This window comes from Carassius carassius, chromosome 32, assembly GCF_963082965.1.
Source record: "Carassius carassius chromosome 32, fCarCar2.1, whole genome shotgun sequence".
NCBI classification, from domain to species: Eukaryota; Metazoa; Chordata; class Actinopteri; order Cypriniformes; family Cyprinidae; genus Carassius; species Carassius carassius.
The window spans coordinates 970,154-983,191 of record NC_081786.1 but is presented as its reverse complement, the minus strand read 5'-3'; the positions used below and the strand labels follow the sequence as shown (position 1 = coordinate 983,191).

General features: G+C 39.2%; 2 protein-coding genes across 2 annotated transcripts; both read right to left on the bottom strand.

Moving 5' to 3' along the window:
• Window positions 1-1,822: 1,822 nt before the first annotated feature.
• Window positions 1,823-4,107, bottom strand: LOC132112337 (cytochrome P450 1B1-like). The gene has a single exon (XM_059519777.1). It carries the CDS (start codon window positions 3,907-3,909, stop codon window positions 2,338-2,340), a length of 1,572 nt encoding a protein of 523 aa, XP_059375760.1. The 5' UTR covers window positions 3,910-4,107; the 3' UTR covers window positions 1,823-2,337.
• Window positions 4,108-5,460: 1,353 nt separating this feature from the next.
• Window positions 5,461-8,159, bottom strand: LOC132112336 (cytochrome P450 1B1-like). Its single transcript, XM_059519776.1, has one exon. It carries the CDS (start codon window positions 7,986-7,988, stop codon window positions 6,414-6,416), a length of 1,575 nt encoding a protein of 524 aa, XP_059375759.1. The 5' UTR covers window positions 7,989-8,159; the 3' UTR covers window positions 5,461-6,413.
• Between the last annotated feature and the right edge of the window lie 4,879 nt (window positions 8,160-13,038).

The window sequence follows — 13,038 nt, the reverse complement described above, 5'->3', positions numbered from 1 at the left end:
GCTGTTTTTGGCAAGCGTTTGCATGACTGGCATTGCTCCGCGCTACCAAAGATAGCTTTTCCAAGCTTGTCATATGCTGCCTTAAAGTCATCTTAGGATGTTCCAGCTCACGAGTGGAGAAATTTTAATTAAGACGAGATGTTTATATACGAGATATTGGTCAGAATATATTGGATGTGGGGGAACATTTCATGTTTCTAGTATAATAAAGTAATAAACAATGGTTATGCACTAGGCGTTTTTGTATGGTTTTCTTCATTTATATTTTAGTGTTCTTAAGCAGATGTTACACATGATTTTGTGACAATCATGTAAATATGCTGAGTTTTTGGCAAACTTTACAGCTTAATCAAAGGGTAATTTGGCAAATTGTAGGTTACTTTTAACATTCATAATAACGGCTTAAAATGATCTATCAATTAGCAGAACAGATTAAATGCTGATAAAATGAAACTGTAAGTCATAAGTATGTCATCTTTGAACCTTGAATACGATGTGGTTTCTTACCGGTTGCTTTAAGTCCCTTAGTTGAAGAAAAACAAATGTTTGCACAAAAAAAAACAAGTGAGAATTTTACAGAATTCAATTCACTGTATTCCTAGTTGATATCAAACTGACTCGATACTGTTCACACCATAAGAACATGTTTTACACATTACTTTTTCTAGAGCTTTCTAACCATAAAGTTTGAGGAACAGTCTGTGTATATTCTATTTGAGCTTTCATTATGATGCTCGGCTCTGCAAGTGCAATAAATAATGCAAGTATGCTTTAAATATTACATGCAGTAGCAATTATAATAATTTGGATATGATAGATTTATATAATACGGGTCTCGTTAGTTCACATGTCCATTTGCAGAGCATGTGAGCATGTAAAGACCAGATGAGGAGGGAGGATGTTTTCTCTGATTGATGGTTTGAAACGCAGCCATCAATGTTTTCATTTTTTTTTTTTTTTGCATTTCTGTCCAAAACAACACAATTGTTAGCTTCATATCATCTGCTGCGTGTTTGCATGAAGCGATTCTTATGAAACTTGTCAAACGTGCACAGCTCATGTTTCACCTCAAAACTTTATCCGTTGTTCTGGTTTAAACTGAAAGTATTGTAATGCAAAGTCTTTTTCTGTATTGAAAAAGAACAATCACCAGTTGTCTGGTTGCATCTATCAATGCAAAACAATGTTCCTCTTCATTTTGAGTTGAAATATGACCCTTCCGTGAGAGTCACTCATCTGTGTGTGAGGTCAAAACAGAGGTGAAAACATCTGATGGTACAATTTGTGTTTTTTTTCGAAGCCGAACTCTCAGCAAATCTAGAGGCCAACGATGGGGGCATCCTGGAGAACGACCGTTTTTCAATGTTTTTCATCGGGGAGGTTTATCAGAAAGACATGTCTCGTGAGTGTGCGTTTGCGTGTGTGGTTCGCAGTAAATCAAGGGCATGTACTGTGGCTACCCTGCGTGGCCCATAACACCCTGGCCCCCCTCCAGAGCGCTGCGGTGTCATGACAGGAAGCGAGAGAGGAAAGCAGCGTGTGTCTGCTATGAATTAACCAGTGTAAATGTAAGACTCCCTCTGAGACTCTGCAAAGTCTGATGTGGGCCGCAAAGCAGCTTTGCACGTTTTTATGCGTGTGTGTGAAAAGGTGCTACGGAAAAGTAAATTAGTAAATACATTTAGACCTCTAATTTACATGACCGACAAACAGCGTTTCATTAATATGCGTGTGTTTTTGTACAGGAAACCAGCAGATGTGGCCAGCAAAGCGTGACTGTATTTGAAACAACTTAGTGAGCATGAATATAAATATTTAATTTAATGAAATACACACTGCATGCATTTTATTCACATCAATAAAAACAGTTTTAAGTCACATTCATGTATCATTTTTCAACATCAACTTTTAAAAAATGATAGGTTTTGAAAACTCGTAGAACAAACAGGAATTTAGACATTTATCTTGCTTTTCCTTTGTTTATTTATTAAAAGCAATTGCTCTTTTAATGACGAAGTTTATTTATATATATGGGAAATTTTTTCAGAATTGTTTTTTAGAAAGTAGCACATTTTAAAATTAATTTAAGCACACTATTTAAATTCCTATTGAAACTTGCTGACACCATTTTTATTCCTTTTGGCCCTTTTCCTTTAGTTACTCTTGATTACAAAACATTTAGATTTAGTCATACATTAATCTACACTTGTATATAGTGAACCATATTAATATACTACTGTATCTCTGAAGTTCAGTGTTGCTAAATATGAAGTACATACCTTATTCTGCATAGTGTAATATATCAGAGACAGTGGGCTTGAAAGCACACACACTTATTTATTCTTCATTAAATATGCTTCCTCTGGGTTTGGCAGAGATTTTATAATCAAATGGCTTCAGTGTTAACCCATAAGAGCAGTTTAAACTCAAGTCCTGTGATGGGTCGTTCTCAAAGGTTAGTTGGTGGATTAACATGGCAGAGAACAGAAAAACCTCCACTTTGGCGATCTGATCGCCGATGCATCGTCTCTTCCCGATAGAGAAGATCATCACGCTGTTGGTCAGGTCTTTATCCAGAGCTCCGGTCTCGTCCAGGAATCTCGACGGGTTGAAGATATGAGGATCCTGCCACTTTTGAGGGTCGTGGTTGACGGACCATTGGTTGATGAACACCACGGTGTCTTTGGGGATGTGGAGACCTTCGATGGTGACGTCTGCGGTTGTGGAGTGTGGTATGGTGACGGGGACGAAGCTGGTGTAGCGCATGGTTTCGTAGATGAAGGCGTCCAGGTAGGTCAGGTTGCTCTTGTCTTCTATTGATGGAAGTCTGTCACGACCTACTACTTTATCAATCTGCTCTTGGAGTTTGGTTTGGATTGATGGGTATTTGACTAAAAGCAGAAGTATCCATTGCATGACTGTAGACACCGTGTCTTGTCCTGCACCAATTAAATCAGTGACCGTAGACTCAACAAAGTCTTTAGTCAGCATGCTCTCTTTCCCGTGCTCAATTACGCCAATGATTGCATCGCTCATGTCACGGGTGACCGCAGGGTCATAGGTGTCTCTGTGCTGCATCACTTTGTCCTTCACATAAGCGAAGAACTCTTCATTAATGAGCTTGAAGTTTTGATAAACGCTTCGGACCGGATTGGGAAACGACTGCAGCCAAGGCATAACATCCACCAGGCTTCCAGCGCCAACAGTTTCGCCAAACTTCTCCACTCTTTTCAGGAGAGTCCTGAACTCGGGATCGTCATGGCCATAGCGTTTCCCAAAGCAGAGCGCGCAGATGACGTTTGCGGCGGCGACGGTGAATTCGTGCGAAGGATTGAAGTGTCGTCCGTCTGCGCCGAGCCTCAGAAACTTCTGGACCAGATCCATGGCTTCACCTACAACGTGTTGTTCGAATGTCTGTTTGGTTTGAGTGTTGGCTAACGAGAATGCTCTTAAAGTCGATTGAGCTACTTTGCGATGCTCCTTCCACTGTTTGCTGTAACTGCTGAACACCATGCTCCGTCCGCCGGAGATCATCTGAAAAGACAGAAAGTTTGGCCTCCCGGCAAATTCAGTGCTGTGTTCAATGAGTGCCTTGCGTATAGCCGCGTCTCCATTCAGAACCACAATGTCGCTTCGCCCGAGTCTGATCTGGTAGACGTTTCCGTACTTCTTTGCCAGCTTGGAGAAGGTGATGTGTGGCATTTGTCCCAGCTGCATGGCGTTGCCCACTAAGGGCCATGCGAACGGGCCTGGAAGCCTTTTCTTGAGAGTGAGGTTCCTGACCCAAAGACAGGCCTCCAGACAGCAGAGGAAGATGAAAGATGCAATGAGGGCTGGCTGGATTTGTCCGCTCCATTCCTTAAGGATGCTACTGCCCTCCATGCCGAATTCTGTGTCTGAAATTGCCATCGTATTCTGAAGCTCTAAAGGTTTGTTTTTGTATAAATTGCAAGTGTTTTAGTAACTCCCCATCATGAATGGTGAGAAAGAAAGAATTTGCGAACCCTGCTGTTTTCTGCCCTCTCCGGCTGTGGGGTTACAGGAAGACGGGTCAGGGTTTGTGGAGCTGCGGTGTCTGTCCAGAGATGACCAGATTAGAAGAATGCAGATTTCAGCCTTGACACTGTGTTATATATCTCTAGAGTAGGAGGAGTTTGGGCCACAGGTTCGTTTTCTTTCCCCCCGACTCTCTCTGACTCTCCACCCATTACGGCCGGAGAGCAGAGGCCTGGACACACATTGGACTCCCAACATGTTCTTGAGCCATCTACAGATGGATAGCGCTTTAGACGAGTTTGTATTAGATGTATTGCATGAGATAGCAAAATACCAAAGTGAGTGTCATTTTAGAGAGTTACGAGCATGTGCATTAAAGTGTTAACTGTCAATAGATGCAATGTTGAGCTGGAAGTCAGTCAGCATTGTATTTGTTTGTGGATAGTGGATCTTAGTTGTTTGCTAAGACACCTGAGTGAACTTGAGGAGAATGCACATTGAGACTTCAAACATGATGAAGAAATGTGAGCATGAGGGAGATGTTCCTCACTGCAGCATTCGAAATGCAGAGATAGATGCTTGCTTTATTGTTTATATAATTCATTCAAATATAATTATAATGAGTTGTTTAAATGCATTTTTGTGCCACTATATCTATTCGTATGGCAGGGTAAGAAAATCACATATTAGGCTAAATGGACGTGGGCCTTCATTTAATGATGGCTGTCGCTTTCTACAGAATCTTTTTTTTTTGTCTTACCACAAAGTGCTGAAATGTCTGATAAAGATGAATGAAACTATAAAAATAACAAACCTTTGGCTTTACTTTTTACCGAATACATTGTCTAACTCTGTAAGTCTGCTCTAATTGCTGTGATTTCATTTTGTTTGGAATCCACAGTGTGATGCCAACTGCATGCTAGTGAAATCAAGTCACTTGAGGAATTCAGTCTGTAACTCGTGGAAAGTCTGCCAGACAAAGAACAGATACAAACAATGGAGTTAAATATGTACCATGAATGTGCATTTATCATGAGCTGTAGTTAGAATAATGACTGTTATATAAATTTAATAAGATAATTTGACTTTAAAGATGTGGCTTTACAGAAATATCTCAGAAACTGAATGCAAACAGAAATATTGGCCATACAACTAACAATAAGGATGCAGGGAGACAATATAAGTGAAGACAGATGCAGACCATTCAGACAATAAATTTGGATGCCAAGCTGGTTTAGCCTGATGTGATTTATTTTAATATTTGATTGTGTTTGTATGTGTGTATGTGCATGTATTTCTTATAAAATGCTAATCATGTTGAGGGTCAAAACCGAAAGAGACTGAGTGCATCTTCACAGGTTGTAAAACATCACTTTATTTATTCCACGTGTAGCTTATTTTCCAATAGTTAAAAGAACACATTTAAAACAATACCTGAACATTAAAAAAAATCTATTATATTCAAAAAAGCTGTTTTCCTGAATACATGCACTTCAGTTACAGAGCTTGCGAAACATTCAGTGTAAACATTTATCATAATAAATGCAGTGTGATATAGGAGAACATCTTGAGATAGTAGCTCTAATTTATACTGCTGGTTTTATACTGATTTTGAAGATTTGTTTTGTGCATGTGGGAGAAATTGTGCATGTGAGATCAAAATGACATCATGAGGAAGCTGATAGTTCATCCAGCGTGATGCTTAAGACTTTATTGGATGATTCGCTGAGCGATAGACCAGTCTCAGCAAAACACTGATTGCAATATTGGCATATCACTAAAACTACTGTTATTTCAACAAGTCAAAGCAGCCTTTTTAAGAATCTCAAATTTATATGCATTTTAAAAGAATATAATTTATATAAACCGTTGTATAATGGGTATAAGTAAATGCTTAAATGCCTAATACTTTTAATACCTGAAGCACATAATCACATTGTTATACAGTTTTATGCAAGCACAATTAAATGCACTGCGATGCCAATCTGAGGCGAGCTCATAGGAAGTAAAAGAACAGCTGCAACCCATTAACATGACTCAACACGATCTACAAACAATTGCATAATATTACATAATAACTGATATGTCTACAGTGATACTGGCTTAGCAGTGGACCGTAAAGTTTTCATATTGCAGTTCTTCTTACATTATTTTGAAGCATAGATGGTGTTTTATAAACATGAAGCAATTAAAACATTACTGTTAAGAGCTGAAGAATCTCTTCAGTTACCTGACAACATTTTCTATGGATGTGAGTAAATCATTAAATCAATGCAAACGTGTTTAAATATTAAATATACAAGTAATAAACAGCATTCAGTGCAGCTTTAATAATCTCATTATGTTGAATACATTTGTAATATGTTCAGTCTCTGATGGCCTTTAGTCACAATAACAAGCTGGTTATTTATTTATACTCATGCTGGTGATACCAAGCCAAACAGTTTTCCTCTGAGCTTTGCTGAGATTGTGTAATGGAGCGGCTTCAGTGCTAAACCATACGAGCAGTCCATGGAGAGATCCTGAGAGGGGTTGCTGTCAAACGAACACTGGTGCAAAAGGATGGCAGAGAACAGAAAAACCTCCACTTTGGCGATCTGATCGCCGATGCATCGTCTCTTCCCGATAGAGAAGATCATCACGCTGTTGGTCAGGTCTTTATCCAGAGCTCCGGTCTCGTCCAGGAATCTCGACGGGTTGAAGATGTGAGGATCCTGCCACTTTTGAGGGTCGTGGTTGACGGACCATTGGTTGATGAACACCACGGTGTCTTTGGGGATGTGGAGACCTTCGATGGTGACGTCTGCGGTTGTGGAGTGTGGTATGGTGACGGGGACGAAGCTGGTGTAGCGCATGGTTTCGTAGATGAAGGCGTCCAGGTAGGCCAGGTTGCTCTTGTCTTCTATTGATGGAAGTCTGTCACGACCTACTACTTTATCAATCTGCTCTTGGAGTTTGGTTTGGATTGATGGGTATTTGACTAAAAGCAGAAGTATCCATTGCATGACTGTAGACACCGTGTCTTGTCCTGCACCAATTAAATCAGTGACCGTAGACTCAACAAAGTCTTTAGTTAGCATGCTCTCTTTCCCGTGCTCAATTACGCCAATGATTGCATCGCTCATGTCACGGGTGACCGCAGGGTCATAGGTGTCTCTGTGCTGCATCACTTTGTCCTTCACATAAGCGAAGAACTCTTCATTAATGAGCTTGAAGTTTTGATAAACGCTTCGGACCGGATTGGGAAACGACTGCAGCCAAGGCATAACATCCACCAGGCTTCCAGCGCCAACAGTTTCGCCAAACTTCTCCACTCTTTTCAGGAGAGTCCTGAACTCGGGATCGTCATGGCCATAGCGTTTCCCAAAGCAGAGCGCGCAGATGACGTTTGCGGCGGCGACGGAGAATTCGTGCGAAGGATTGAAGTGTCGTCCGTCGGCGCAGAGCCTCAGAAACTTCTGGACCAGATCCATGGCTTCACCTACAACGTGTTGTTCGAATGTCTGTTTGGTTTGAGTGTTGGCTAACGAGAATGCTCTTAAAGTCGATTGAGCTACTTTGCGATGCTCCTTCCACTGTTTGCTGTAACTGCTGAACGCCATGCTCCGTCCGCCGGAGATCATCTGAAAAGACAGAAAGTTTGGCCTCCCGGCAAATTCAGTGCTGTGTTCAATGAGTGCCTTGCGTATAGCCGCGTCTCCATTCAGAACCACAATGTCGCTTCGCCCGAGTCTGATCTGGTAGACGTTTCCGTACTTCTTTGCCAGCTTGGAGAAGGTGATGTGTGGCATTTGTCCCAGCTGCATGGCGTTGCCCACTAAGGGCCATGCGAACGGGCCTGGAAGCCTTTTCTTGAGAGTGAGGTTCCTGACCCAAAGACAGGCCTCCAGGAAGAAGAGGATGATGAAGGATGCTATCAAAGCCGGCTGAACCTGTCCGCTCCATTCCTTCATGATGCTGCTGCTCTCAAACTCAGCTTCAGTCAGAGCCATTCTGATGCACTTTTATTCTTCTGATGAGATTCTGTTTTCTGTTCAAATAATGTTCATGATTAATGCTATATATAGAGAGAAATATAAGCATCCATTTAAAATATTTTTTTTGCATGCAAAATTACTGTAAACTACCTAATGTAAACTTTTATTTAATCTGCATGCATTGATTTATAAATTCTCTTGGTTAGGCTGACTGGGTTTTCTGAAATGCTTGGTTGGATCCATGTCTTTTATATATGTTTGCAGCATAGGGGGCAGGACTCGATGATAGTCTCACTCCTCCCCTTGTGGAAGCCGCAGAGACTCCGTTAGAAGATCTGAACGTCTCCCTGCATCTGAACACGGAGAGCCAAGTGCGCAGCCGGCTCTGTTCACTGAGAAACGTCTAAAAATAGTGCGTAAATCACCTTTGTTTTATTTCCACGCGCTCTGTGCGAGGTATTTCTGATCATCGTGGCGGAGATGCATAAAACCTAATTGTGCAAAACTCTTGCGGTTTGTGCAATCATCACAACTCAAGCAGACTGATGCATTAATCGTTTTATGTTGTTGCAGCTGAACTCTTTATTTGACGCGCGCGTCTTTCTAGTCGTTTACGCACTCTTGCAATCGTTATTTCTGCTCTGGTTTGCACAGGATTACGAAAATGCTATTTTAAGCTTGATGCAATCATCGACGGCATCCCAGACTTCAGACTTTTGTCTTGGGGAATGTTTCGTAATAAAAAGACGCTTTGTTTTGCAGACACACTTTACATAAACCCGAAGTAATAATGGAAAAGTATGCATGCATGGAGTTATGCAACACGACTATTGGACATTGGAAACTATGCTATCCCTGTATAGTGCGTGTCCCTTCATAATTGATGTCTTTATATATATATATAGAATGTATACGGAACAGACCAAAAGTTTGGAAACATTACTTTTTTTAATGTTTTTGAAAGAAGTTTCTTCTGCTCATCAAGCCTGCATTTATTTGATCAAAAATACAGAAAAAATGTCATATTGTGATACATTATTACAATTTAAAATAATTGTTTTTAAATTGATTATACTTTAAATTATCATTTATTTCTGTGATGCAAAGCTGAATTTTTAGGATCATTATCACATGATCCTTCAGAAATCATTCTAATATGATGATTCATTATCAAAGTTGGAAACAGTTCTGCTGCTTAATATTTGTTCAGAACATGTGAAACTTTTTTAGGATACTTTGATGAATAAAAAACAAAAAAAAAAAACAAGAAGCTATGTTTTTAAAATAGAAATATTTTGTAATAACAATATACACTACTGGTCAGTAATTTGGGGTCAGTAATTTTTCTTTCTTTTTTTTTAAAATAAAATCAATACTTTTATTCAGCAAGGATGTGTTAAATTGATAAAAAGGGATAGTAAGGAAAATATATTATTAGAATATATATTATTAAATATTTTTTTATTATTTTGAATAAATGCAGTTCGTTCTAACCTTTTATTGATCAAATATATGAGACAGCAGAACTGTTTCCAACACTCATAATAAATCAGAATATTAGAATGATTTCTAAATGATCATGTGATCGACTGATGTTACATGTGACACTGAAGGCTGGAGGAATGATGCTGAAAATTCAGCTTTGCATCACAGGAATAAATTATTTTTTAAAAGTATATTCAAGTAGAAAACTATTATTTTAAGTTGTAATAATATTTCACAATATTACTGTTTTTTCTGTATTTTTGATCAAATAAATGCAGGCTTGATGAGCAGAAGAAACTTCTTTTAAAAAAACATTAAAAATAGTAATGTTTCCAAACTTTTGGTCTTTACTGTATATGTCTATATGTCATAACATAAATGAAATTTACTCATGCATGTTGCAAAAAGATAAGATGATTGTTGTTGCACCATACCAAATTATAATAATAAGGCATTTAATATCCTTGCAGAAAATCCTAATTTATTAAGTCAATACAAATTTGATCTTTAAGTACAAACATTTGATTTTTATTACAAATGTCAACATTTGTACAACACAGGGAAACAATAAAGATCGTAAATGATCTTTATGAGCATAATTTGATGTTGTGTTCACATGTCGATGGTGCATCATGTTCTGGGGTCTGTGATCTCATCGTAAAGCACGCCAGGGTCTCTCTCGGCTATTTTCCTCTCACAATTTCAGGATAAATTTTCACATGTGTTTTTGGGTATGCAGTCATTGAGAGATTGCTTAATTGCAAGCATGCCTTCATAACGTGCACAAAAGCAGATCCCTTCTAAGAATGCACCAAAACAGACACTTTATTCTGTAAGAAAACTCATAAAATTTGATATCCTGAGAGGCTCATTTGTCTTTAAATGTTTTATGATGTAACTTTATTTTGGTGCACGTGTATCTGCATTTGCTTTTGTTTTTCCTTTGGTGTTTGTTCTTTTTGTACAGACTCGGTTTATATCAAAGGAGCGTTAAATGGAAGTTACATTGTTTTTTTTTTCAGTTCCATATTTCTAGTTACAGTTATCTATTTCATCAGTGAGAAGAAAGTTCTCTGAAATCTCGAGACTTTAAGCTATAGAACTGAATGTTCTTGATGCAAGACGTTTCTCTTCTGAGCGCCAGGCAGAGATAAATGTTCCTTGTTTCCTCACCAGGAGGAGTTTATTTTTGCAGGGATCTAATGACCCTAATTGCAGCGCTGCAGCGTTTCTAGAGTCAGAGAGACAGTAGCATTGATTTCTTGCTGATAGTACACTTTCCTGGATTCAAACCACCACTAAAATGAGATGTGCCTCCTTCCCTGAGAAGAGAGGAAGGAGAAGCTGCCAAGTACAATCAGTTCCAATCCACTTGGATTTAGGAGCCCGATGTTTTTGCTCCCTAGGAGAGAATAAACATCTTCACAGAAACAAGATTAGATTTCATTGTGCACTGTTCAGGGAAGACTATAGAGCGGAGGAACTAATGAGCATTAAACTGTCAATGAACTCTGTAATCAGTACACCTAATGAAATAAAGTGGTATGTTTAATCCATTATAAAAGTATTTTAATGCATTATTTTAATGCCTTAAAATGCTCTTTATAATGCATTATAATCTTATGAATAACAAGAAATATGCATATACTATAATGCATTTTAACTTCTGTTAAACTTATTTATGAAATAAAATTATTATTAAGACTTGAAGATAAGTATTATCCATTCTCTTCTTAAAAAGGTGAAAATAGTTCTCATAGGTTTTGCATTTGAATTGCGTTTTTTTAAAAGCTCAGAATTTTGATTTAATTTGTAATATCTGCAAAGTTAACCACAGCAACAAAAGTTTTTAAGTAATAGTTTAATTTACCGAAATCCATTATATTAGATAATCAAATAACACGAATTGATGTAACAATATTGTAATGTTAGTGTGGTATTAGTTAATTTTCTGTGTGTAAGCAGTAAATATATAATAAAAGAAAAATATTTTATATCATCTAAAATAAACAATACAAATAAGTAAAAGCTGTTCGAATTACTTCAATTAATATTAATAGCATTATATATATAGCTATATTAATGCTATATACATGTTTTTTTGTTTATTTTTTAAGCATTACATTTTGATTGACTGTAATATTTGCATCATAAACCACAGTGACAACCTTTTAAGTAATTTTATTTAATCCACCGTAATAATTTATATTATATCATAAAATGTAAAATGTTATTTTACTGACTCAGACACCTCTCTGTGTTTGTAGACCCAGTTTTGCAGTGTTACTATCAGAACTCAGCGCTGCCAAAATCCCATCACGTTTTCCGTACGGGAGAGTCCTCTGGAATCCCGTGATTCACATATGGTCTCTCACATCAGCATCCGCACTAATCAGAGCCAGCTTTATGGTGTGTGTGTGTGTGTGTGTGTGTGTTGCGTGAGGCTATCGTGCTTGCCTGCCATTATTCTCTTTAACCTGGCTGTGAAAGGCTGGCCGTGACCCCGGAGGGTCGGGAAGGTCGAGGACTTGGCAGCCAGCAGCGTGTGGATGCAGATCTCACGATGGACGAGCAGATCCTGGTCTGGAGCTAATCACTGTTTACTAGAATCATTTCCACTTTTCAGCGAGCTACTGTCACGCACGGCTCTGGGAGGGAGGAGGAGGGAAGGGAAGCCCCGGGGTCCGACGGAGCCGGCGGTATTCAGGGAATAAAGACGAGCTGAAATGAACGCAAATGCAGATTAAACCGCAGTGGTGATCCAGAACCCCAAACGAGCGACTGACACTCAGTGAGAGGAAATGAACACACTCTCTCTCGCTGCAGGACACTAACCAGTTCTTTATGAGCCTGACTCATCAGTGCCATCTTGACCATGTTAGCGCTCGATGGAGTCTATTAACGGCGGTGACGTGATGCTGATTCACTTGAGCTCAAGAGAATTTGGATGGTTTAAACTGTAGAGTTTCACATTTTTGCAGAAAATACCAGCCAGTGTTTTTGAGTGGTTGCTAGGGTGTTGCTATGCTGTCGCTAAGGTGTTTTGAGTGGGTTTTAGCATGTTGCTAGGGTGTCACTGCTGTAGCTGGTTGCCAGGGTGTTGCTATGCAATTGCTAGGGTGTTACTGCAACAGGTTGTTGCCAGGGTGTTGCTATGCAGTTTCTAAGGATTTACTGCAGCAAGTTGTTGCTAGGGTGTTGCTATGCAGTTTCTAGTGTTTTACTGCAGCAGGGTGTTGCTAGGGTGTTGCTATGCAGTTTCTAATGTTTTACTATGCTAGGTTGTTGCCAGGGTGTTGCTATGCAGTTTCTATGGAGTAACTGCGGCAGGTTGTTGCTAGGGTGTTGCTATGCAGTTTCTAGGGAGTTACTGCAACAGGTTGTTGCCAGGGTGTTGCTATGCAGTTTCTAATGTTTTTCTATGCTACGTTGTTGCCTGGGTGTTGCTATGCAGTTTCTAGGGAGTTACTGCAGCAGGTTGTTGCTAGGGTGTTGCTATGCAGTTTCTAGTGTTTTACTGCAGCAGGTTGTTGCTAGGGTGTTGCTGTTGCTAGGGTGTTTTGAGTGGGTTTTAGCATGT